The sequence below is a fragment of the Mustelus asterias genome, chromosome 13 (assembly GCF_964213995.1).
Source record: "Mustelus asterias chromosome 13, sMusAst1.hap1.1, whole genome shotgun sequence".
Taxonomy (NCBI): Eukaryota; Metazoa; Chordata; class Chondrichthyes; order Carcharhiniformes; family Triakidae; genus Mustelus; species Mustelus asterias.
In genome coordinates, this window is record NC_135813.1 from 79,382,572 (window position 1) to 79,410,507 (window position 27,936).

General features: G+C 40.1%; 1 protein-coding gene across 1 annotated transcript; it reads left to right on the plus strand.

The window, feature by feature from the left end:
• Positions 1-554: 554 nt before the first annotated feature.
• Positions 555-27,936, plus strand: vps33a (VPS33A core subunit of CORVET and HOPS complexes). Its single transcript, XM_078227079.1, has 13 exons — positions 555-687; positions 3,343-3,408; positions 4,053-4,180; positions 5,116-5,305; positions 9,036-9,152; positions 9,914-10,088; positions 15,485-15,678; positions 16,895-17,021; positions 17,330-17,397; positions 17,917-18,054; positions 22,994-23,131; positions 24,282-24,450; positions 26,949-27,936. Exons 1-13 carry the CDS (start codon positions 586-588, stop codon positions 27,140-27,142), a joined length of 1,806 nt encoding a protein of 601 aa, XP_078083205.1. The 5' UTR covers positions 555-585; the 3' UTR covers positions 27,143-27,936.

A 27,936-nucleotide genomic window follows, 5' to 3' on the forward strand; every position in this document is an offset into this window, starting at 1 on the left:
GAAGGGGACACTTGTAATGATGTTGTTGCATAAATGGCACTGGACTAGAATCTTTATTGGTTCATTTTGAATGGTTTTCCCAAAAAGCAATATAGTTGACCTGGTCCTTTAAATGCATCCCCTCCCTGTGTATAAAAGAGCAACAGTGGGTTAATGCTGTGTAATTTGCTGCAGTGAGTCCCCAGTTCAAGAGCAGCTATTGGCAGTGGGTAAACTGTGTGTAATTTGCTGCAGTGAGTCCCCAGTCTCAGAGCAGCAATTCCTAGTGGGTAAACTGTGTGTAATTTGCTGTAGTGAGCTCCCAGTCTAAGAGCAGCAATAGGCAGTGGGTTAATGCTGTGTTAATTTGCTGTAGTGAGCTCCCAGTCTAAGAGCAGCAATAGGCAGTGGGTTAATGCTGTTAATTTGCTGTAGTGAGCTCCCAGTCTAAGAGCAGCAATAGGCAGTGGGTTAATGCTGTGTTAATTTGCTGCACAGCTCCCAATCTCGGAGCAGCTCCTCCAAGCCCAGCCTCAGCAGCGCCCCCTGATGGACAGGCCGCGTCACCAGGGGCGGCGCCCGCCGCGTCATGTGATCCGACTGAAGATGGCGGCGCACCTTAGCTACGGGCGGGTGATTCTCAACAACCTGCGGGAAGCCGCCCGCAAGGAGCTGCGGGAATTCCTGGATAAATGTGAAGGCAGCAAGGTGCGGACTGTGGCACTACAGCGGGATCTGGGCTGCGAGTTAAGGCGGTTACGGCCTGGATGCGGCTAATGGCAGCGTCGGTGTTCAATGTGGGGGTACAGGGAAATCCTCATACACCCTAGAAACCTGCAGGTGCAGGGCAACGCTTTATTAATTCCTAGAAACGGGGGTACAGGGCAACCCTTTACTTATTAACCCCTAGACATCTGGGGGTGCAGAGTAACCCTCGTTAACCCCTAGAAACCTGGGGGTACAGGGCAACCCTTGCCTATTAACCCCTAGAAATCTCGGGGTACAAGGCAACACCTTTCTATTGACCCCTAGAAACCTGGGAGCGCAGGGCAAGCTTTTCCTTATTAACCCCAAGAAAGCTGGGGGTACGGGATAACTCTCGTGCACCCCTAGAAACCTAGAGGTGCAGGGTAATGCTTTATTAATTCCTAGAAACTGGGGTGTGCAGGGTAACCCTTATTAACCCTGAGAAACCAGGGGGGGGGGTACAAGATAACACACATTAACCCCTAGAAACCGGTGGGGGTGGGTGCAGAGTAACCTTCATTAACCCTGAGAAACTGGGGGGAGGGGGGCGTGGGGGGTTACAGGATAACACTCATTAACCCTGAGAAACTGGGGGTGGAGGGGGGTGAGTACAGGATAACCCTCATTAACCCCTAGAAACCAGTGGGGTGGGGGTGCAGAGTAACCTTCATTAACCCTGAGAAGGGGGGGGGGGGGTGGTGCAGGGCAGCCTTTATTAACCTTGAGAAACCAGGGGGTGCAGGTTCACCCTCATTAAACCTGAGAAACTGGGGGGTGCAGGACAACCCTTTCCTATTAACCCCTAGAAACCTGGGGGCACAGGACAACCCTTTCCTTATTAATCCCGAGAAATCAGGGATGTTGGGCAACCTTTATTAACCCCCTGGAAATCTGGGGGGTACAGGACAACCCTTTTTTATTAAGCCCTACCAAATCTGGGAAAGGGTAACTTTTTTATTAATCCTTTAGAAATGTGGTGCCTGCTTATGGGTAGATAACCCATTCCTTATTCTTTTGTAGAAATATAATACCAGTGCTTTGATTATGGAAATACTGATCTAAGGGGTGATAATTTTGCATGAATTTATATTGTATATTGATTTGCCATAGTCTTGATTTTACTTTTATGCTTTTGAAGTTCAAGGAATTAATTTTAAGGACATTGAGTAACTGAATTGCGTTCCTGACCCTCCTTCAACTTGCAAATGAAATTTACAGAAAAATTTAAATAAAACTGTTTGGTGTAAGCTTGCTCAAGTGTACAGTAGGTACAGTTGTATATATTAATAGAAAACTGAAAAAGGAATATTTTTCAGAGATGGAGTAGTATAAAAATTGCGATCTATTTTTCTTTTATGAGATGTGGGCATAGCTGGCAAAGCCAACATTTGTTGCCCATCCCTAATTGTCCTTGAACTGAACATTTTTCAGAGCAGTTAAGGGTCACCCACATTGCTGTGGGTCTGGAGTCACATGTCGACCAGGTAAGGATGGCAGATGTTGCCATCCTTAATGTGTTGCCACTTTTTGTTCAATCTGTTATTTTCTCTTTTATAGCTGTAAATTAAAATGTTTAAAAATAGTGCAGAAAATAAAGGAGACCCTATGGTGTAGAATCTTTGAGGAGCTGAGACAGTGAATGAATCACCTACCGCTGAAGATATTTTTGCCTTTGGTCTGGCAATCTTTTAAATTTGGTAATATATCCTACTAAAAGGTTCTGCAAGGCTAAGTTGGAATATGGGACGATGTGATATAGTCTGCTATTTGGTTATAATTGGAATATGGGACGATGTGATATAGTCTGCTATTTGGTTATAATTGGAATATGGGACGATGTGATATAGTCTGCTATTTGGTTATAATTGGAATATGGGACGATGTGATATAGTCTGCTATTTGGTTATAATTGGAATATGGGACGATGTGATATAGTCTGCTATTCAGTTATAATTGTGTTTCCTCAAATTTGCCACTTTTTGGCTGTGGGAATGAAGTGATAGAAATAGATTTTTTTGAGAGAATTACATGTGTAAAGTTTGGGTTCCCCCTTTATTTGATTGTTCTTGGACTGAGAGTCATACTGATGGTTTGTACTTTGAATGCATTTTTCAGATGCTCTGGTAGCCAGAGACATACAAGAACTCAATGTTTTTATCTTGATCTCAGAAATGTATCTTTCAAAAGATCTTTGGAACCTCATCATTTTAAACCAAGCTGGTTCACTAAGGCCCTTTTTAAGGAAGGCAACCTGTTTCTAACCTGATCTGGTCTGTATATTATTCCAGTACCACACCATTGTTGACAATTTGCTGTCCTTTGAAATAGCCTAGAAAGGCACTCAGTTCTTTCAAATCACTTGCATCAATTAAAGGTGGACAATACATGCCGATCTTACCAGCAATGTCCACATCCTAAGAATTAGGTTTAAAAATGTAATGTAAGAGGAACTCAAATTTAAAAATCTGTGTTCTGTTTTCTGGGTTGCTGTTGGCTGATTATTGTCGGAGGTTGTTGATCTCCCTGCTGCAAGTGCAGGTACAAGACTGTTTGAAACATGAGGACTTTGTGAATTTCTGGCACCTGAATAACAAACGGTCTGTTCTTTTTGCACAGGCAATAGTTTGGGATGAGCACCTTACTGGACCATTTGGATTAATTGCACAGTATTCACTATTAAAGGTAAATGGCTGCTTCCGAAGACTTGAGCACTTTGAATGATCAATGCTGCTGTTTTATAAATACCACTCTTTCATGTAGTGCAGATCTTAATGCATCCTTTTCCAAAAATGAATATTTATTATTCATGAAACGCTTGGAACCAAGATTGGAAACTAACCCGCTTTTACTCCATTAATATAAAATACTTTTGTTTACATAGGTATTTCTATAGAACTAATGGTTTGGAATAACTGAAGGATGTTGAGCACTGCCTGCAACATATTTTGAATCAGAAATTGAAGTTCTGTAAAACGTAACGGGCAGGATTTTACAGCCTCGCTCGAGCGAGACTGGAAAATCCAGCCCAAGGTCAATGGACATTTCCATTGTCTGCTGCTCGCCCGCTCTGATTCTGTGGCAGGCGGGGCGGTAGAATTCCTGCGAATGCATCAACAGACTTTTGTTGTCTGCTGCGAAATATTTTTGTGTACTTGCTATAATCTGTTTATTCAGGAATGTGGCACTTGCCCTTTCTAACAAATATCTAGAATTTTTAGGATAATCCACATATTTGATTAGCAGATTCTTCAGGCCCTGCAGATAAGTCTATTTTTCTGTGATATTTTGTATTGTTTTCTCTATGGTAATTTTTAACAATCCTTTAGGAACATGAAGTGGATAAAATGTTTACCCTGAAGGAAGGGCGTATACCTGCAGCTGATGTCAAAAACATAATTTTCTTTGTGAGGCCTAGACTGGAACTAATGGACATCATTGCTGATAATATTCGTTGGTAGGTGCTTCTTAGTTTTAAACCAGATTGCCGATTCCTTTCCTAAGTTGTATTTCAAATTGTGCTTTCCTTGTCATTTGACATAAGATGTTAAAATGGATACTCTGCCTAGATTAGTGTTCCGACCTCTCTGCAGCCAAGGACTCCCATTTGTTATTGTTTTCTCCTGTCAAGTTGAGTAACCATTGCCTCTGTAAACCAGCCATTTCAGTCCAGGCTTTTGTTTACATGATGGCATCGATAAGGGTCAGGGAGCATGCATCCTGGTTGCCTTTTCAGTCATAGAATTGTGCACTTCCTACAGAGATGTTGCATTAAAAAGAAAAATTCACTTTTTTAAAAAAAACCTTTTCTGAAATGGTTCTAATGTTCTGGTTACCTTTTTGTCTCTTGTATTCTGCTTTGCTGTTTCTCTCTCTATCATTAATGTGATAAATTCAACCGTCAAGTGTTTCACTAGCTGGCATATGAACTTTTCCCATTCCATAATAACTTGTTCAAGTTTAAATTGTTGGCATAATGATGGTTAAGCTATTGTTACTGTTACAGATGCTGGTGTAATTGAATAATCGTAGCCACATTTTTAGGGTGGTCACTCAACGAAAAAATGAGAGTAAAATCTGATTTTCCAATTGCTCTATTTCGAATCATTGGCTGTATGTTTACAACTAACGTTAAATGTATGTGCACAAGAAGGCTGTTTTGTGCATGTACACATAAACCTATTGATATCGTCTTTTCCCACCCTTCTTGATTTTAGATAAAAGAAATCTCTAGATATAATCACTAGTCAGGTAACTAGCAGTATGCAATTACTTGCAAAGGGAGAATGTGAAAGTGGTAGAAATGGGACGTTAAATTCAGTGCAATTGTACCCTGAACAGTGTAAATTATTACCTAGATACATTAACTTTTATTTTTTTTTCTTATTTTAGTGAAGACAGACTTCATGGGTCTCACAGAGATTTCCATATCCTGTTCCTGCCACGTCGCAGTCTCCTTTGTGAACAGCGACTAAAAGAACAAGGGCTTTTGGTCCACATCACCCACATTGAGGAGTACAGCCTGGATTTAATTCCTTTTGATAGTGATCTGATGTCCATGGAAGCTGAAAGTGCTTTCAGGGTAATTGGTTTATCTGCTTATTTCCAGTGCAAAGTCTCAGGTTTACTTTAAGTATTACACAAATATATCTCTCCTTGAAGGGAGCGTGATTACAATTTAAGCATTCTGTATTGCTTACTTGACTGGATAAACCGGTTATGTTTTCCACAGTGTTTTTAATTGTCCTCTGATTACATTGGGTTTGGTTTTTATTGCAGATTATAATCTGCAATAATGGCTGTTGTGTTAAATTGGGATCCGCATCACTGAGCCCAATGTACAAGGAGAAAATGGCCCAGATTTTGTGGTCTACTGAAGCTGTGGCATTCGCTGCTGACATGCAAACTTACTTGGTTTGGCTGCTGCGTGAATTGCATCTTGTCTCCAGAGGGGATGAGCAGCGTGGCATATTCCAGGTGATGCCATGTCCCCCAATAGCATCATGAGTTGAAAGCATATCCCTTTCAGGTCAGTCTTCAGCTCAAAGGCTAGTGAGTGTTAAGATTTTAATACTTTGAAACAACTTTTATAAGCTTTTTAAAAAAACTTTATAAACTTTTAAGTACTTTGCACCCGGGGAATATCTTGGCCAAACTGCCTTCATTTTGTACAGGATGTACAAGTCCATTGTGGACTGTAGAACTTGAAATACTTAACACCATCAGAGAAAAGAGCAAAAGATGTTCCCATAAAGTAAATTTGGACCCCATCTCACTAGTAACACAATTCTGTCCCCCTCTCTCGTTCTAGACAAGAACTGCACTGAAACGGTTTTCCCTACATCGCCTCCCCCAAACCTTTCAAATGTGTGCAGAAAAGCAAAAAACATGCATTTATAATCCTTAGCTTTTTTAATTCATTTGCAGGATGTGGGTGTCGCTGGCGAGGTCAGTGTTTATTGCCCATCCCTGGTTGCCCTTAAGAAGGTGATGGTGAGCTGCCGCCTTGAACCACTATATGCTGTTAGGAAGGGAAATCCCAGATTTTGACCCAACAATAGTGAAGGAACAGTGATATATTTCAAGTCAGAATGCTGAATGACTTGGAGGGAAACTTGCAGGTGGTATACTTCCCAGGTATCTGCTGCCTTTGTCCTTCTAGATGGTAGTAGTTAAGAGTTCCTGGTCAATGGTAACCCCAGGTTGTTGAAGGTGAGGAATTCTATGATGGTAATGCCATGAAATGTCAAGGGGCGATGGTTAGATCCTCTCTTGTTGGAGATGGTTATTGCCTGGCACTTGGAGCATGAATGTTACATCCAACATGTCCCTCGTCAGACCCCACTTGGAGTACTGTGCTCAGTTCTGGTCACCCCATTACAGGATGTGGAAAAGATTGAAAGGGTGCAGAGGCGATTTACAAGGACGTTGCCTGGATTGAGTGGCATGCCTTTTGAGGATAGGCTGAGGGAGCTCGGTCTTTTCTCCTTGGAGAGACGTAGGATGAGGGGCGACCTAATAGAGGTATATAAGATGTTGAGAGGCATAGATCGGGTGGACTCTGAGGCTTTTTCCCAGGGTGGAAATGGCTGCTACGAGAGGACACAGGTTTAAGGTGCTGAGGGGGTAGGTACAGGGGAGATGTTAGGGGTAAGTTTTTCACACAGGGTGGTGGGCGAGTGGAATCGGCTGCCATCAGTGGTGGTGGAGGCAAACTCAATAGGGTCTTTTAAGAGACTCCTGGATGAGTACATGGAGCTTAATAGGATGGAGGGTTACAGGTAGGCCTAAAAGGTAGGGATGTGTTCGGCACAACTTGTGGGGCCGAAGGGCCTGTTTTGTGCTGTAGTTTTTCTATGTCTATGTCAGGCCATGCCTGGATACTGTCTCGATCGTGTTGCATTTGGACATGGACTGCTTCGGTATCTGAGGAGCCGTGAAGGGTGCTGAATGGAAGGAAGGTCTTGATGAAGCAACTGAAGATGGTTGGGCCGAGGACGCTACCCTGAGGCGCCCTACAGTGAAGTACTGGAGCTGTGGTGATTGACCACCAACCACCACATCCATCTTCCTTTGTGCCACGTGTACCTCCAACCAGCAGATTCCCATTGACACCAGTTTTGCGAGGCTGCTTGATGCCATACTTGGTCAAATCCTGCCTTGATAAGGGCATTCACACACCTCACACCACAGGTAACTGGGTGCAAAACATTGGGATATGTTGCAGCCAATGTCAGCAGAGTGCTGTGAGTCAGTGCATGCATTCAGCTCTTTACTGTTTCTTAGAGTTGTTAATGCAATACTGAAATAAACCTTTGTGACAGGGTGCTGTCCTCTTGCTGGTGGCAGTTCTTGAAGGTCTAACAATCGATCAAGATTAGAGCTCAGTGTTTGAGACTTGTGTTTACAGTTATTTACTTTGAGTATGAGTGTAATCAAAATCATGTAAAAGTTGCCCCTGAATAAGTGACACATTCCTTGCATATAATTAATTGTGTTAACAGATGAGCTCCTGACCATGCTCTGTGCTTGGAGATGCCAGCTCTAAAACATTAATCCATGCTCATTGTGGGCAGTCAGCAAGGGTCCCTGCTGCTTTACAAAGTGGCCCAGCCGGGTCATCATTGGGTTCCTCTTCAGCCCATTAAAGTGGACTACAGCATGGTTTATGGTGTAGGTGCACGTGACAGAAGTTCTGGGACCATTCAAGAAAGTAGAAATATAGACTAGTATTGTGCCCATAGTGACTTCTTTTTCATTCGGAGTTTCTCCTTGTAGAAAGAGAAGTAATCTGTTCTTTGGAATGTCAAAATCTTCCAGTTTGTACAATTTATTGTATCTTTGTGGCATTTTCCTCCTCGGTTTTCACTATTACTTTTACATTCTACTGCAGCTAGACGAGCAGATTTTATTTACGCAACCAATTAGTGTTATAGGATGTATTTTTTTTTAAACAGTGCAAGGGACCAGCTGTGGTTATACTAACCACTTTCATTGAAGAGTGGCAAATATTCAGGGCTACTTTGGTGAAATCCATAAGCACTGGAAAGTTAACTGGTAGAGACTAATAATAAACCCGATTGAATAACCTACCAACATTGTATGTGTGTGTGACACACACACACACAGTCCGGAGTTATTCCCACCATGAATCACTACTCTTAAGGAGAAAAGGGAGAAAAATGGTTTTTCTTTGGAGAAGGGGAGGCCGACTTGAGCATTGGCGATAGTTGGTGTACATTCCTGCAGGACCGCCGCTCGTAGCATTCCAAGATTTGTTATGAAAAATGAGCAGAAATATGCACCAGGTCTTTGAGCAATGTGGGCAATTATGACACTCTAATTGACTATATGCCACAGACCCCTTCCTGGCTGCTACTAATATTCTGATGTGTTGTCAAGACCTGTGCTCTTGCAGATCAGCATGGCTACTGCCAGTTTTTACTGCTCTCCTGATTATTAATAAGTGACATGTTTAAAACAAACCTTGAGCATCGATTACAATAGTAGTTCAAGTTGTGATGTTCCTTCCAGCCCAATGTTAAAATAACATAGCCTTGGATTTTTGATAATATACATTTTCCTAAATGTAATCTTTGCAAGCTGCAAAGCACTCTTAATGTTAATGTTTTAGAGGACAGGTGGGAGCACTTGCTTTCCTCTAACATTAAAGACAAAGTTTATAATATTTCCAGCAGGTCCAGTGAATCAGATGGGCACTTTTAACATCCTGACCTGATAGCTGACCTGATTTACTGTTAAGGGCCTGGCTTTACAGAAAGTAATTCAAGTTTTGTTGTATTTGCAAGCAGGAATGTTATTTGGAGAATGACCAGACCGTCTTATTCCATGTTGCCAAAGGACTGATGACTTTGCAAGCTTTGTACGGAACCATCCCACAGATATTTGGGAAAGGTGAATGTGCACGGGTATGTTCAAACTTTTTCCACGTTCCTTGTAAGTTTTATGTTTGCAGTTCAAAGAATAAGATTCGATGACCATGTTTATAAATTGAGTGTCAAAGATGTACTTTTAATTGTTTTTATTTTTAATTAGGTTTGAACCAGTAAATAAAACAATTTTTTTGTCTTCCATCGTGAATTTCTGGTGCAGGACATAAATATTTTATAAAGTAGATCAATAATTGTCATCTGCAGTTGTGTTCAATGGCAAAGTGAATGGATGATCTGATCCTTTATTGCCGACTATGGAAATCACTGCACTCGTAGGGAGAGAATGCACCTTGCAGTAATACTTGCGAAAGTTACACATCAGTAGACAGGCATCAGGCTTGTGCTTGGGTCTGCTGAGATTGTGGGACCTGTCATGCTCTTTGATTTTCTAGACCCCTTTCAAAATGCACTAATGTTCCTCCAGCAGTCATCTTCTCCCCACTTTCCCAGGTGTATGTTACAGTTGACCTATTAGCTGGAGTTTTCCCTGTTTTCCCCCATTCTGCTGTTAGTGGTACTTATGAAGTCCTGTTTCCATATCTTTCGCTGTTGGTGATCTGAAATCTGCTGCCACTGGCTCTCTTTCTAGACCCCTTTTAACTTTATTGTTATTTAGGAGACAAATGTGGTGCGAAGGATGGCTGTATTTTGGGGATTGTGGGGAGTGGAGGTGTAATACAAGGGCTTGGCTCATGACGGTCGGTTTCATAATTTTAACCCTGGTTGTTTCTCCATAGCTGGTGGCAAATATGATGCTAAGAATGAAACGAGAATTTGCTGGAAGTCAGAACCAGATTTTACCCGTCTTTGATAAACTCCTGTTACTTGATCGTAATGTTGACTTGTTAACACCCCTAGCAACGCAACTGACCTATGAAGGACTGATTGATGAAATATATGGCATTCAAAATAGTAAGTTCAGAAAACTACAATTGCTGCTGCATTAATAACTCAAAAATTTAATTTTTCAGCAGTTGCAAAATGTTTAATGGAAAATAACATGCTCCAAGTGTTTGGAATCTTGTATGCTTCATAGATTAATTTCTGGAGTTATAGATAAGGATACACAAGGTAATGTTTGCCTGAATTTGAAACCATTATCACCCACTTTTTAACCAAACTTCAATTAAGCTTTTAGCCCTTTTTTCACATTGAGAAAACTGTTATTTCTGGAATATTAAGCATCCACATTCTGCTCAAAGATCTGTTGGCTTTGGGACAAATTCACTGCATAGTGACACTGAGCCCTAAAGACCAGGAATGTCCCAGATTCAGTTTTTGGTATGTGCTGAATTATCTCATCACATCTAGTGTAGAACTTGTGCAATGGGCCTATACTATCCCTAGTTTAGCAAGAGTGGAAATCAACTAGGGTTCCTGCACCTTGCAGTCAGTAATGTATATTGGGTGACAGACCAATCTCAGCTGTAGTGCCCTCTCCCAGAAATGAATAACACTTTTTCACAGGGGAGTTGATGGCCTAGTGGTATTATCGCTAGACTATTAATCCCAAAACTCAGCTAATGTTCTGGGGACCCGGGTTCGAATCTCGCCACTGCAGATGGTGGAATTTGAATTCAACAAAAAATATCTGGAATTAAGATGACCATGAAACCATTGTCGGAAAAACCCATCTGGTTCATTAATGTCCTTTAGGGAAGGAAATCTGTTGTCCTTGTCTGATCTACGTGTGACACCAGAGCCATAGCAATGTGGCTGACTCTCAACTACTCTCCAGAATGGCCTAGCAGGCCACACAGTTCAAGGGCAACTAAGCCAGCCAATAACACCCATGCCCCACAAATGAACAAAACAAAATTAGTTTTGCACATAATGAATGGCCATAGTTGAGTTGCAAAAGGCTGCTGGTACCTTTGGAACTGACCTGCAACATAAACATCTCCAGAAGAAAAGGGGTGTCCCTGTCTATTCCCCCCACTTGCTTGGTGCTTGCACCAGTGCATTTACACTGGGAGGCACGGAGTTCCAGGAAGGCAGTGGAAGGTAATATGCTGGAATCTTTTGGAAAAACAATTGGATGCTGAAAATTGGAATGCCTTCCCATCTATAATTATCATGTCAGCATCTTTCCACATAGTCAAGTTTGGTAACATTGTATGAAAATGTGCAGTTTCCACAATGAGTAACCACGCCTAAACCCACTTGTATTGCACGCGGTTTCCCTATACCCCCACAACATTGAAATTTGAATATTACTGTTTAGGAAACATGCTGTTGAGATATTTTGTCATTTCTGCCTATTTAAGCAACCTTTTCAAATAAAGTAACCTTGAAAGAAATAAAATAACTTCATTTAATTTGTATTATCATTTTCCATTTAAAATTGGGAAAGCGATCCATCAAAACAATCTGGTTGAATGATGCTATTTAATATATTGTGATGATTTGCTGTGGATGAGGTTGCCTGTAAAGAAGTTGTCGTTTTGTATCACATCTCTGCTGCTATTCTTATGGATATTTTTCACTTCCAAGGCAGTAAAGAGGTGCCCTCCATTCTCTACCTCTCTTTGTACCATTTCTTGTAGAGGCTATTCATTCCCATTTTCCCACATCCTAGGATATTCTGAACAAGGGGCATGCAAACCTGAATTCGGATTTTTTTTTGTTGTATAGTGGTGCTTAATATTTAAATGAGCTATGAAAATCCATTTGCAAATACTGGACTTAATGCACAAATGTTGAAAACTGGAGTGGCACAGTGATTAGCACTGCTGCCTCACAGTGCCAGGGACCCGGGTTCGATTCCCACCTTGGGTCACTGTCTGTGTGGAGTCTGCACGTTCTCCCCTTGTCTGCGCAGGCTTCCTCCGGGTGCTCCGGTTTCCTCCTACAGTCTGAGAAGTGCTGGTTAGGTGCATTGGCCATGCTAAATTCTCAATGTACCCGAACAGGTGCAGGACTGTGGCAGCTAGGGGATTTTCATAGCAACTTCATTGCAATGTTAATATAAACCTTGTGACACAAATAGATAAACTTAAACTTATAAAAACTTACATTTAATATGTTTCTGAACATGCTCCACTATAAGTAACCAGCATTTGAAGACCCTTATTTCAGTTTTAAGACCACCTGCACTTGGCAAATAAGAACATCAAATTTAGCCTAATTTAAAGCTTCTTCCTTAAAAAATAAATCCGAGTTACTCTGCTAGATGAATTGATCCAAATTCATTGTCCATATTAAGGAAACACTTTTCACCTGCCTTCATTTTTTTGCATATAAAAGCACCATTCTTTTTCGAGGTGAAAATCTTTCATCAAACAATCTTCTACTTCCAGAAAGTAGAAATGCTTCCCTGTCCAGTGTGAAATTATGCTTCTAGCCAAGTGCAATACGAAATGTAGTACTATTGCCATAGGTGGTATGTGGAATATTGATGGATTAATCTTGAACAAGTTTGCAGCTGCTTTTTCCTTGAATTTGAGGCGGCACAGAGGTTAGCACTGCTGCCTCACAGCACTGGGAACCTGGGTTCAATTCTGGTCTTGTGTGACTGTGCAAACTTCACACATTCTTCCCATGTTTGTGTGGGTTTCCTCCGGGTGCTCTGGTTTCCTCCCACAGTCCAAAGATGTGTGGGTTAGGTGTGTTGACCACGCTAAATTGCCCCTTAGTGACCCGGGGTGCGTAGGTTAGAGGGATTAGCGGGGTAAATATGTGGGATTATGGGGATAGGGCCTGGATGGGATTGTTGTCGGTGCAGGCTCGATGGGCTGAATGGCCTCCTTCTGCACTGCAGGGTTTCTATGATTCTATGAATTTGTTTAATATTCATTCTCCGTATATTCTCCATACTGGCATTTGTTGCCTTATCTTTAGTTACCCTGAATAAGCTTGAGGGGCTTGCTGGGCAGTTGAGAGTCAACCATATTGGTCTGGAACTTGAGTCACAAATAGTCCCCATGTAAGGATAGAAGGTTGCCTTCTCTAAATTATACAGTATTAACAAAGCAGATGGATTTTTACAGCAACCTGAAGACCTTGTCACTTTTACTGATGCCAGATTTTTAAAAACAAATTTGAATTCTTAAATTCAATTCATGCTGCAGCACTTTATATTTCTGGATTATTCGTACAGACCATTGGACAACTATATACAGTTCTAGAATCTGCTGCATGTTCCACAGCTAGTCTCTCTCTGTTCAATCGTGGTAGTGCTCTGGCTATTTATTATGGACAGATCAGACAGGCTTCAGGCTATAAGCAATGATTGCTTATGCAAACAAACGCATAAGGAATAATACTTTTTAAAATTAATCTGTCTCGTAGAATTACTTAACTTTGTCTATCCAAAGACTGAACATATAATTAAAATGAAGAAGCCCCTCTGGAGAGATGAGTGCAAAATGGAGTTTTTTGAGTTTGTGACCTATTCTATTCTCTGGATGAAAGTAATGCTCTGAGATTCCTGGCGATATTTTGTTAGGATGATCACTTGAGTCCATTTTGTCTCCAGTGAAGTAAATTAAATCCAATTGCAAATAGCTGCCACTCTAGAAAAAGTGTCATTTTTGAATAGTAACTTGTTTTGCAGTGTTAGATGAAAGATGACATGCTATGAGAATGAGGTAAAAATCTTGTTTTCAAAAAGTAATTATGTCAATTATTAACTCTCCTCAGCACAGTTGCCCTAAGCTATGTTCTTGAGTGATTGAAATGGATTGCTTAGGGATGGAAATAATGATACTAGCAATTTCTGTTCAAATGAAAACACTCAGTCATGTCATTATCTCACTAGAAAAATATCTGGACTTAATTTGCATGGATAAACTAACCTATTAAAACAGAAATGGTTAAATCAGTGATGAGATATGGTTCCTTATTCTTTGTAATGACAATATGTAGATTTATTTGTCGGCATTGATTCACCAGTTGGATAATATGTCCATCGCAATCCTGTCAAAATAGCAGTTTGATATGGGATGATTCTTTTTGTATGTCTGGACAATATTTAAATTGTATTTCTTTGCAGCATTATTGCATTATTAATTTAATAATTCTTGGTTAAAATGGGCGGCACGGTAGCACAGTGGTTAGCACTGCTGCTTCACAGCTCCAGGGACCTGGGTTCGATTCCTGGCTTGGGTCACTGTCTGTGTGGAGTTTGCACATTCTCCTCGTGTCGGCGTGGGTTTCCTCCGGGTGCTCCGGTTTCCTCCCACAGTCCAAAGATGTGCGGGTTAGGTTGATTGGCCATGCTAAAATTGCCCCTTAGTGTCCTGGGATGCGTAGATTAGAGGGATTAGCGGGTAAAATATGTAGGGATATGGGGGTAGGGACTGGATGGGATTGTGGTCGGTGCAGACTCGATGGGCCGAATGGCCTCTTTCTGTACTGTAGGGTTTCTATGATTCTATGATATGGGTAAAGTTGTAATGTTATGTCCATGGACATATAACAATAGCTTGCATTTGTGTAGCATCTTTGTGGTAAAACATCCCAAGAGGATTCACGTGAGCATTATCAAACAAGATTTGACACCAAACTGCATTAGCAGATATTAGGACCATTGACCAAAGGAATGGGTTTTAATGAGATATGGAGAGAGGTTTAGAGAGGGGATATCCAAAGCTATGGGTTTTGACAACTAAAGGGGTGTCTACCATTGTGGACTGATTAAAATCAGGAGCACACAGGAGATCAGAATTGGAGGAGTGCAGAGATGTCTATGGGTGTTGTGTCTGGAAGAGCTTGCAGAGAAAGAAAGGGTGAGGCCATGGAGGAATTTGAAGACTGGATGAGAATCTTAAAATTCTCATCCTATCGGATCCAGTGTGGGTCCGAAAACACGAGATGATGACTGATCTTTGTGTGAATGAGGATATGACTAACAGAGTTTTGGATGAGCCCCAGTTCAGGTAGGGTGGAACGTGAGAGGCTGACTCAGAGAGCATTGCAATAATCAAGAATAGATTGAAGTAGCAAAGGCATGGATGAAGATTCCAGCAGCCAACAAGCTGACAGGAAGCATAGTCAGGCGATGCTGTGGAGTTGGAAATGGGTGACCTTGTCGCTGGGCTGGTGTGGATATGATATTGGAAGCTCCTCTCTGGGACAGATGCCAACACCAAGGTTGCAAATGGTCTTAGCAATTTCTGCTCCCTCACCATTGTTTCCTGGATAGATTCATTGAGAGTCCTTTGCCTTTCTTGCCGCCTGTTGCTCCCATCCAAAGCAACTAGTCAATTCTCTTTTGAAAATGTGAAAATTCACGTGGAATTGTGCTTCACAAAGCTGTCATTTTAATGCTTGTTGGGTTTATATTTGTGACCTTTCTGTTTTTTCAGCAAATGTAAAACTGCCTCCTGAGAAATTTGCACCAAAAAAGCAAAACGAAAGTGGCCGAGATCTTCCCACTGAACCTAAAAAACTACAGTTAAACTCTGCTGAAGAACTCTATGCAGAAATCAGGGACAAAAATTTCAATGCAGTTGGTTCAGTCCTTAGTAAAAAGGCCAAATTCATCTCTGCTGCGTTTGAGGTAAAGCATCTTTTACAGTCCGAGATTGGCTGCAGCTTCAGTGATAGATTGTGTTCCTAAAGCGATTAGGTGAAGTATCTCGGCAGGCAGAACAGAAATAACTGCTCCTAAAACCTTGCTTTCTCTGTGTTGTTTTGCAGGGAAACTTGGTGAATATTGTACTTTTATTTTTGTTGCAGTAAGAATTTTGTTTGGACTTGAGCAGGTGGATGAACAGCCATATTATTAATTATAGAGTAACATGACAATTCACCTGACCCTTTTTATTATAGTTAAAATTTAGAAACTTGTTTGGGCAAATCATTCAAATGCTTCTGAAATGTTCTGGTTTGTTAATTACCAATAAATGATATATATTGTGTCAATCATTATATATTTCAATTGAGCAATATTATATCTGACTTTAAGTGGATATTGAGTGTGGTGTTGGGAAGTAAAAAAAATCATTATATTTCTAACACCAGGAGTTACACCTCCACAATTTTAAGGCTTCATTAACAGCGCCGTGTCCCAACTTGCCCAACTTCAATCTACCAATGTTTCTATTGTGAAAGCAGTCCGCTAGATGCATGCTATTTAAAATTCATGAAGGATCTAATGCTGCAATTTTTAAAAAAAACTGGAATGTGGTGCATAAGTCTTCATCAAATGGACTAAAATTATTATGTGCTAATTCTTTAATGTTAAGATGCATAACAAGGTGCAGCTGGGAACAGTTATAAAGACAATCGATGTCTCTCAGATTTGACTCTGATTGCTGTGATTGTAGAAAGTCAGTGCTAGGGAATAGATTTTCTGTACAACTTGTCAAACCAAACTATCTGGCCACTATTCTATACCATTTACAGAAAGCTGATGTTGCTAATAATTGGTAAAGGATAGTTTTGTCAAAGTCGTTAATGTTGGGATAGGACCTTTGGTAGGGTGTTAGCGTCATCCTGGAGCTCAGTGTTATTTTCTTGTACGGTATTGCATGCTATTTAGTGGAAGTTGTACTTCTAACTTCCACTTAATGGCAAGCTCTTGCCTCGAGGGAGAGTCACCCAAGCCTGGTAATCCTGCATGATTCTTTGCCACCATGGTAATATAGGTTTGCATTTTTGGGAGGGAAGCAAATATTTATTTAAAACTAAATGGAAATGTTTGTTTTAGTTGAAATAGTTATAACCAAACTGGTTTATAATTATTATAATCCGAACTCTCTTTTCTTTTGCAGGGAAGACATAATGCAAAGACCGTCGGTGAAATTAAACAGTTTGTCTCCCAGCTTCCACATATGCAAGCAGCAAGAACCTCCCTTGCTAATCATACATCTATTGCTGAACTCATCAAAGACATTACAGGTAAAGCTCTGATGTGGATGTGTGTGTATATATTCCCCCCGTCTTTTTGATTCTAAAAATTAAAATTTTTCACAGCGTGAGAAATAAGAGCAAACATGCTCTGCCATTCAGTAGGATCATGGTTGATTTTCAAGCTCAACTTGATATTCTCACAGCGTCCCCATATCTCTTGTTTCCCTTTAAATTCCTAGAATTATTGCTCTCGATTGTGAATGTAAAATGTTTGAAACAGTATCTAATCAAGTAAGCTAAATTGAAAATCCGCTTCACTGAAGGCTTTTTTACTCGCTATAATTGTTTTCTCTTAGCATCAGAAACATTCTTTGAGAATTTGACAGTGGAACAAGAATTTATGTCTGGGATTGATACTGACAAGGTAATAAAACCACAGCTTTGTCCTTTTTAAAATGTGTTAATGCTGTACATTCATTTGAATCAAGTAACTATTAATTGGTTGCCATTTAACACATGTATCAAAAATCTAGAATGAAATATGTTTCCAGTGGTTTAATTGTATCTGTTAGAAGGTAAACTGGTTTATTTTAAACAAAGAATCAAGACATTTTTGGAGCATTTAGCACTGAAGAAATAACTTAAATATTGATATGACAAGAATGCAAGGGACTTTCTAAATTATTTTCATGAGTTATACATTGAAACAAGTTATAATTTGACTTGTTAAGTCAGCAAGACTGTATTGTAAAAACAATTTGAACATATCCCTGATGGTGCTAGTCTGGGCTGTAATGATGATTAAAATGTGTGACCGGAGTGGCTATTTGGTTAGGAATGAAATGGGGTGCAATTTAACTCCGTTTCTGACCAGCTGTTAATCATTTATTGTTAGTTTGCTTAAATGGAACATTTTGAGTACCAATTGCATTTCTTCCTACAGGTTAATAGCTATATTGAAGACTCCATTGCTCAAAAAGAACCTTTGATAAAGATTCTGCGTCTTGTTTGTATGCAGTCGGTGTGCAATAATGGCCTGAAACAGCGAGTGCTGGACTACTACAAGAGAGAGATTTTACAGGTCGGACAAAATTATTAATCCACTTAATACTGAAATACCACTTCTGTGTTTACAATATATTTAGGAAAAGTCTGTTTGGAGTTTGGAATAACTTGGTTCATTCAGTGATTGAGAAATATTAAGTAATTTTTTAAGGCACATCTATCATGAAATGTGGATGTTCTGCTAAGTAAACTTGCGTGTCATACTTGAAATTAAAAGTTTCCAAGTTATAAATCAGGTAGTTTAACTTGATTTCCCATAAATGTATGCTGATGCAGTAACCAATTACAGTATAATGCTTACTACATTGTTATCTTCTCCATGTATTAAGTTTTACAATGAAGGGCTTCTTCCAAACCCTCCACAATACAGCAACAAGGTAGTTTACAGTTTTGACCCATGCTTGTAAATCTGATTTGTGGATTGAATAGCGTCCAATAATTAACCTTTTTTTGGTGTGGGTTTCAGACTAGAAAGATTTATAAAAGAATAATCACCATGCTCTCCTGATAATTCCCTCAGGTGGAATCATACCATATGATGGATCAAATATATTTTGGGCTGTGCTTCGAGTTGTATTTACTGCAAATTGGAAATTTAAACTGGGACAAAATGAGTAACATACAATTGCAATGACAGCACATTGTTACTTAAAACAGTTTTCTAAAAGCAAAACTACAACACATTTGGAATTATGGGAGATCTTTAGTTTACTCTTGCAATTGCAATATTAGCCCTTTGCCTTCAGAATACTGCCACACCAATGCAACACTGAGCTTAATGGTTGAAACACATGAACTAAAGCTATGTGAAAGGCTGCTGATCCAGAGCCCTTCAGATTAAAGACAGTATGCAGGCATCTTTTGAAACAGCTTCAAATTCTTTTTCAACAGCTCAACAATCAGCATTAATTGTTTCTATTGCTGCAGTGAGTTGGAAGATGAAAGATCAACTTCTTGCTGTGTGGTTAAGGCTGCAATTGCTGCCAACATGTGCATGGGGTGTACAAGACATTACAACGGGCAGTGTGTAGTAGAGGGCATGCATGGTTGCCATCTTCATAAGAGGGCATTGCACCACATGAATCCAGCTTATTTAGTTTCAGAACCATGTAACGTGGATCAGATAAAGTGACTGTCAATACTTTGCAAAATTAAATTTAGTTCTGCAACACCATTAATTGCTCCTTGTTAAACTGAAGAGATTTGAGAATGCGACAGAATATGCAGGCGTTTAAGACCGGATTCTGCCCCTTTACTAACCTGCTAGAATTACTGAGCTCAGTACAACGCTGCAACAATTTTGGGCCATTTGGTATTTAGCAACATATGTTCACAGTGCTTATGAACTGCAAGACGATAAGAGATAATTAAGGTGAGTTGAAGCATCAGCGTTCAGTAACAATTCTGGATTATCCCTGTCACCCCTCATAAAATACCGAGAGTTAAATATTCTGAGCAACCTCCCGACTAAATGATGTTTGATCCATGGAATCCACAAACTAAGAACATACTGCAATAGCTGTCAGAAAGCAAAATGAGTTGGCGCTGTGCTGGGTAAACTGATGCCTGTGCATGCGAGGACCAGTCTGCATGCGCAGATGGAAATCAGCCAAGCATGTTACATTGGCAAATGACACAGTGCTAATATAATAAAGTTAGCTTCAAGATGCAACCCATCAAATTTTATGTTTGGGAAGACATTTTGCAATACATTATGCAACAATCAAATGTTATGCATGATCAAAGAATTTCTGTACGTTTTGATTAATGCCACCAAATGGGAATTATAAACTGATGTGCCTCTTGGAAGGAAAGTATAATAGAATAGAATCCCTACAGGGCAGAAGGAAGCCATTTGGCCCATCGAGTCTAAAACCGACTCTCCGTAAGACCATCCCACCCAGGCTAACCCCCGTAACCCTGCGCATTCATCATGGCCAATTCACCCAACCCAAGTATGTCTAGACACTAAGAGACCATTTTTAGCATGGCCAATCCACCTAATCTGCACACTTTTTGGGAGGAAACCAGAGCACCCGGAGGAATCCCACGGAGACACAGAGAACATAGACAGTGACCCAAGCCCAGAATGGAACCCAGGTCCCTGGCACTGAGGCAGCAGTGCTAACCACTGTGTTGCCATAGCTTCTATTTTAAAAATCTGTGGTTTACAAGATAGAATTCACGTGAAAACATGTGCTCACCATAATTTCAGCTACACTGAGTGGGAAATAATTGTCACTTCCATAGGAAGGAATAGAGGGTAAATGTAGAAAACATTCCTCATTGGTTTTATTAATAACTATCTAATATTCGTGTATCCACAAGACAAAACATTCTCTCCACATTACCCTGTGTCCCATTCATAACTTTAAAGATCTCTTATCAGGTTGTCTCTTTTGCAAGGAAAAAAAGCTTGTGCGTTTCCAGAGTTATGATCCCTCAGTTCAGGTTCCACACTTGTAAATCTTTTCTTTTGCACTTACCTCTGTGCCTCTAAGATTTTTTAAAAATGCATTGTATTTGTATGTAAACTTTGACTACTTTGACATTATCTTTGGCAGGTCAAACCTGATTTGCTGAAATAGAGCCTTTAGTTTGCCCCAAACTTTTATAGATATGGAAACATTGTATGTATAAGCAATATGTTACCTTCCTTTCCTCTAAATGAAAAATGACTCCAGATTACTCGAGCACTTTGTGCCAACTCAGGGTTTTGTTGACTGAAGCAAAAGAAAGTAACTCTATCCTGTCGAGCAGGTACGGCATAGAGCAAGAGAGGAAACATCTTAATTTGGGAGAGTGCGGGTGAATATTCCAGTCAATTTCAGCACATTTTCAGTAGAAGACAATTTTGTGACAGGAAAATCATGTAGAGTCTTTCCTGCTAGTTTTATGCTATTAATTGCTTCCCTGGGTTCCCTCCATGCCTTCCTTTAAATCTGTGGTTTAAAAAGAAACCCAAGACTCCTCAGCATAGTTCCTGATTTTCCACTCTCATTGAATAGAGTCACTTAGTCTGAAAATTATATGCTGCAGATGTTGACAGGATTAACTGGGAGAGGTATCAATGATTCTTCACCACCCACCCCATTTCTGCCAACACATACATTCACCTCCTCTTCTCCCCTCAGGAAGGGGTTCCCATGATCAGGTCTGGCATTCCATATGGAAGTGCCTTATGTGCCATTGTCAAGGAGCAGCACTAGATAGAACAGAGGATGGTGAGAGGATTTGAAATGGATGTAGTATATAACCTCCTTTGTTTTTCAGCCAAACCCAGACTATCACAGTAGAATGTGTACAAGTCAAAGAGAATTTGACAGGAAATATATATGAATGCACCCCACCAAAGAAGCAATAAAGCATGATGACTTCCATATGCATTTCCCAGTACTGCTCTCTGGCAATGAGATTAACCACCGCAGCTAACCTGAATGGAACTGGCTCAATCATGTCTTCACGGCCATTTTTTGTTAATTGAACCAGGCTGGAGTCCAGTCTTGCATTCACAAGGTGACCTCGCCATCTCCCATGGCAAGAGAATGATACCTTTCCACAATCTCCTTGGCATTCTTCTCCAAGAATTTGAGTTGTTCTATGATGGTGATGACCCCTCTTTTTTTAGCCTGTCTATTTTGGGCATTGTGCTGTAATTTCTTCTGCAAGAAGGTTGTGTAAATGGGAGGAAGACTAACATCTGAATATGCCACGTGGTATAAGAAAACTGAAGTGAGAATTGTGACGATATTTAGTCTGTTCAATTGGAGGAGAGTGTTTTTAAGGTTGTGCTTGTTAGTAATTCCTGTTAAGTGAGCTAGTTAGTCATACTGCAAAATACTAAGTCAAAGCACTCCCCTCAAACCAGACTGAATTGTAAAGCATTAGTTGGGCTAGGTTTTCTTTAAACAGAGTATGCTTACCTTACTCTTTCTGCTGAGGTCATTGAGCTTGGAGTACTGACCTGTAGTCCTGGGGTGCGAGAGTTGCCACACTCCAAATTGGTGCCGATGACACAAACAAGGTTCCTGGCAGTTTTGTTGTCTCTTTAGCTCTGTTTTCTTCAGGAAATTCTTGGAAGGTTTCAGACATATGATTATGAACGTATTTTAACCTTGGGTAACCTAGAAAAGGCTGGGTTACTGAAACCTCAGATAAGCACCAGAAATAATTATCCTTTAACTGAATCTTTGGATGGATAATATCAGTGAGCAGGTTGGTTAGTTCAGAGACCACCATTAATGTGAATAACAAATGTCAATTTAACAAAAAATGTTTTAAAATAAGGATGTTAATGTTAAAAGGCTGGATGGTTTCTCTATGCCTGTGTCTTATTTGACCGTGGGCCCCAGTAGTTCCTCCTGCAGTTGTTGAAAAGTACAAGAAAAAGAATGGGACATAGTGAAAATATTTGAGCGAATTACTGCGGATGCTAGGATCTGAAACAGAAAATACTGGAAAATCTCAGCAGGTCTGACAGTATCTATGGAGAACATAATTAACATTTCGAGTCTGGATGACGCTTAACTCTATTCTCTCTCCACGGATGCTGTCAGACCTGTTGAGATTTTCCAGCACTTCCTGTTTTTGAAAATACTTGTGTCCAGTGAGTGAATCAAGCACTACCTCTCATGGAGTCATATTTTTCAGCTGCATTGTTCAGCCAGATCTGCCTTTAAAAAGGCTGCGCTCAAATGTCCACGCACCCCAGTCGACAGCAGCCATTTCCATGCCAATCTCCCAGCCGTTAAGAGTGCAAGTCTTTTTCCACCAGGGCCACAGTCCCTGCAGGGGAATTAATTTGTTCTAAAAAGTAAAACATAGTTGCATGAGTTCTTACTTAATTGTTTACAGGATTTCATTTGATGAATACCAAATACGATTTTAAGATATAAGCTTTTGTGATTTTGGAAGTCATAATTTAAATGAAGGGACCCAATGATTTTTTATTTCAGACATATGGTTATGAACACATTTTAACCTTGAATAATCTTGAAAAGGCTGGGTTACTGAAACCTCAGATGAGCACCAGAAATAATTATCCAACTATAAGAAAAACTCTGCGTCTTTGGATGGATGACATCAACGAACAGGTTAGTGAGTTCTGAGACCTCCTTTTGATGTGACCGTTTAACCAAATGGGTTTTAAAATGAGAATTTTAATGTTAAGTACTTTTAGTCTTTGGAATAAATTCAAATTAACCATTTCTAAATCGGATGAGAGTTCTTTTTCTAAAGAGCATTCTCGTTATCTGGAACCAACTGATCAGATGAATGAAAAGCAAGTTGGTTAGTTCCATTCACCGGGCAAATCCACATCAAAGATTATCTGATGCATTGAGAGGGAGTGGGAGAATTTTTGATGCAACGAGAAAATGAATCCATTCAAAAGTAAAGAAATTGTAATCTTCACTGTGGAAATGTCTTCATTTTTCTGGGTACTCCAGAGTTCTGTCATGTGAAACATTCAACATGTTGCTTCTTGTTTCAATATTAGTAAAGGGATCTGCATTACCAAATAAGCACGTTCCTACCAGCCGAACTTTTACTGTAGATTTTCAACATACTTCCACCACAACAGGAAAGCGAGTTGAGCTACAATACTACTTCCTATTTGTTTGTCTCTGCCAATCATTTCACTCCAGATCTCCCTTGAGTGGTTTAAGCTCATTTAATGAAAATAGAAGAATGTATATTTTTCCTGGGAATGACTGATAAGTCCTCTTGTGTTGTCAATGGATGGATGACTTTTGAGTAAATAATCTGGGAGCAAGTGATGGTATTAAGTCTGTAGGGTTAGTGTTTACATTGGAACTGTAGAGAGAGTTAGCTGTTAAGAATTATACCTTGTCATGTTTAAGTATTTCAATTGGTAAAAGTTATGCTATTTTTTGTTATATTTTAATTGTGTTGTTAAATAAAGTTTGTTTTAATAAAAACTTCCTGGTGGGTTGAGCAAAATACCTTATGCTCGCCATAATGCCAAAATCAAAAAGAAGTTGGGTCTAGGCTAATTTCATAATGTACCTTGGAAGTTCTGATCTGGTCGCTAACAACTTCCCTATTGGCTAATAATCAAACTTCTAATGGTTATGTTCAATTGAAATCGTTTAATATATCAAGGTGGTCTTGCAGTAGCATATCTGATATTTTTATGCCTGAACGTAAATGTCATGTAGTTTTAAGACCCTTGAAAATGGTCTTTAAGGATTTTATGTAATTTTGAGTTTTTCAATATTACAGAATCCCAATGATATCTCTTATGTGTACAGTGGTTATGCCCCACTGAGTGTGCGATTAACACAGTTGCTGGCTCGTCCTGGCTGGCGAAGCATAGAAGAGGTACTAAAGATGCTGCCTGGGCCTCATTTTGAAGAAAGACAGCAACTGCCTTCTGGATTGCACAAAAAACGTAAGCTGCAACTACTTCTATATGTATAACTTTAACACAGTAAAGCGTCCCCAAAATGCTTGGGTATCATTGGATAAAATTTGACACTGAATCATTAAGCGAATCTTGAGACAGATGACCAAAAGGTTGGTCAAAGAAAGATTTAAAAGCTTTGGCATTTGGTAGCTGAAGGCATGGCCACTAATCATGGAGCAGATAACATCAGCGATGGAACATTGCAGATATCTCTGAGGCCTGCAGAAGATTACGGTGATGGGGTGCAGCAAGGCTATGGAGGAACTTGAAAACACACATTTCAAAATTGAGTTGTAGCTTAACCAGATTATGTCAACAAACAGGGTTGTGATGGATGAACAGTACTTAGTGTGAGTATGGAGGTGGCCAGCAAAGCTTTGGATGACCTCCAATTTATGGAGAGTAGAAGGTGATAGGCATTGGAATAGTCAATTCCAGAAGTAGCAAAGGTATGTGTGAGGGAAAACAAATAACAGTACAGCACAGGAAGAGGCCCTTCAGCCCACCAAGACAAATATAGAAATAGTTTAATAGTACGGTGATTGATATCCTATTAAGAATGTGTTTATACTGAAACTTCAGCATCACTGTAAAGCAGTTTCTGTTTCACACTGACAAAGATCAGGTCTAGATAGTTGTGTGTATTGGTCGATACTGCTGCAGAAACTGAGATTTCCTGGAGATGCGACTGCTTGAAACTGGGTTAAGAAATGGATTTATTGTACTAATCTATAATTCTAACATACAGAAACCTCCCTATTTTCACATATGCGGACTGCTCGGTTGTTTTTGTTTTGAAGGCACTTCCATGCGTTCAGAGAACTGAAAGTACTGAATCTGCCATCCAGCAAGTCAAAATGGGCAACATGTCCCTTTCACACTTCCCCATATCTTCCTGCAGTATGTAAACCATAACTAGAAATAAAGTACAAGACTTAGAATCATAGAAACCCTACAGTGCGGAAGGAGGCCATTCGGCCCATCGAGTCTGCACCAACCACAATCCCAACCAGGCCCTATCCCCACATATTTACTTGCTAATCCCTCTAACCTACGCATCTCAGGACTCTAAGGGGCAATTTTTAACCTGGCCAATCAACCTAACCCGCACATCTTTGGACTGTGGGAGGAAACCGGAGCACCCGGAGGAAACCCAAGCAGACACGAGGAGAATGTGCAAACTCCACACACACTGACCCGAGCCGGGAATCGAACCCAGGACCCTGGAGCTGTGAAGCAGCAGTGCTAACCACTGTGCTACCGTGCCGCCCCAAGACTTGTTGCAACAATGTTCACCATTTTCTTGCCAAGTGTTCTCTAAATATACAAAAGGAGAGAACACTCTGCCATATGGTTTTATTCCATAGGAAATATATTTTCCGTTGTTTTAAATTGTCCTTTTGGAGAGAAAGTGGAAATCATCACCTAAAATGCACTTGGAGGACCAGACTAAGAAATTAATGAAGATTTAAATGTTATGTTAGTGTACCTTTAAGAGTTTTTAAAAATCATGCTCTCTGCAGCTCACAGCCTAAGCTGATGTCATTGTTGCTGGACTGTCTAAGAAAGTCCTTCTATTGCTGCTTAAATGGGGGCCTCAGCTACTTTCTGAGATTAGTTTTTATGATCCTGCATTGTTCAGGGGGGGCAACTGGTTGGCAGGTCAGGTGACAGGAGTTCATTTTCAGTTCTGAGCTGCAGGTTAGTTTGTAGAAGGGACAGCAAGCTGAAAAGAAGTGTTTCTCTCCGTTTTATTTGGAAATTCTGCTGGTTATCTGAAAATAAGTCTCGCCTTCCTGGAGTAGAAAATCTACTGTTGGTGGCTTGACTAGAAGCTGTTCTAACTTCAAACTGTTCTGGATGTGTCAAGAGGACAACTAGAGTTTACAAGACTGAGAGTTTTCAATTCTCCAACCAAAGGATTCAGTTCTGGTATTGCGTGAGCATTAGTCTTTGCTGTGTTAAACCTGTGAAAAGGATTTTGTCTAAAGGAAGTTTGGTTTTGATTGGAACATTTTAGATATATTTGTTAAGGGTTGTACATTATTGTGGTTGCTTTGTTTGTAATTGACAGAAGTTATTGCTAATTTTCTTTCCATATAGGTTAACTACAGTGGAGCCCCGTTGTTACGCGCGATTTAGCGTGAAATCGGATATGACGCGATGAATCATTGGACCTTTTTTTTGCTCTTTCCGGTTTAGTGATTTAGCGCGACCCCAATAACATTCGTGACAACATTTTATGGACCCCAACCATCGCGTTACAACGGGGCTCCACTGTACATTCTTAATTAAACTTTGTTTGATAAAAGCTCCCTAGTGGGTCATATATCATGCTTATCCTAGCCAAATTCAAGATGCAAAACTTATGATCCAGACAGGCTTCAAAGAACACTTTGGAGTTTCTGACCTGAACCATAACAATGTGTATTTTTGAAAAAACTACAGGGATTATAAAATCTGTTTTCTCTCCTGATCTCCAGGCCAACAGGGAGAGAACCGTGTCACTCTGGTGTTCTTTCTTGGAGGTGTGACCTATGCTGAAATTGCGGCGCTTCGATTCTTATCCCAGATGGAAGAAGGAGGTACAGAATATATTATTGCCACCACAAAACTGATAAATGGAACAAGCTGGATTAAATCTATGATGGACAAGTTAGAACCATCTCTATTCTAAAAGGATAACGTGATGGACAGCATTAATCCTGATTTTTATGTTTATTGACCCCCAAATGCATTTGGAAAATAAGTGTAGCTCATAAATGTTTCAATTGAGAAACTGAATTGAGCATGACGGGTGCAGAAAACAAATTCTTGTATGGAATAGATTCACTTTCAGCTGCTCTGAGTCGTCTACAGCCCGTTTGGTGGAATAGCACGTGAAACGGAAATGCTTCGGAATTCAGTGTGCTTCAGAAATCACATTACAACTGCCCCGAAACACATTTCTCTATAGGCAGAATTCATAGACCGTTTGTGCTACTGAATCTATTAACTCGCATGCAGACATTGCACAAAGCACTCGGGTATCCTCTGAAACTTGAAATGCTGATACATTTGTGCAAGAATATGTAATGCATGGTATCGTACATGTGCAGTAACATCCTTAATTCCGAAACTGATGGGCTAAGTGCAACAGTCGGGCAATCTGAGGGAAATGGGGTCAATAGATGTGCATCATCTTAGCCATCTTAGCAAATATAATAGCTTTGTTTATACTGGTGGAATCCATCATTGACATTTTCTCTTAATTTCCTGTCCTGACTTCTGTTTCCTCTTCACCACCTAAAACTATGTTAAAAGCTTTATCGTGCGAGGGTAAAACTAAATCTCAACCCTGTTCTTTTCTGCTTTATTTTTGATGTACTGTTCTATTTATTGAATGGTTGCATAGTTTCAGGAAAAGTCGTATCTGAACTGATTTTCAGTAAAAGTGTAGTACCTTTTTAATAAAAAAAAATTGGAATAATT

Excerpts from the sequence above, each read along its gene's own strand:
- vps33a (XM_078227079.1), top strand. The coding sequence starts at position 586 with ATGGCGGCGCACCTTAGCTACGGGCGGGTGATTCTCAACAACCTGCGG. Across the intron at positions 3,409-4,052 it reads CACAGTATTCACTATTAAAG|GAACATGAAGTGGATAAAAT; the intron begins GTAAATGGCTGC and ends ACAATCCTTTAG. Across the intron at positions 17,398-17,916 it reads CTGGGATTGATACTGACAAG|GTTAATAGCTATATTGAAGA; the intron begins GTAATAAAACCA and ends TTCTTCCTACAG.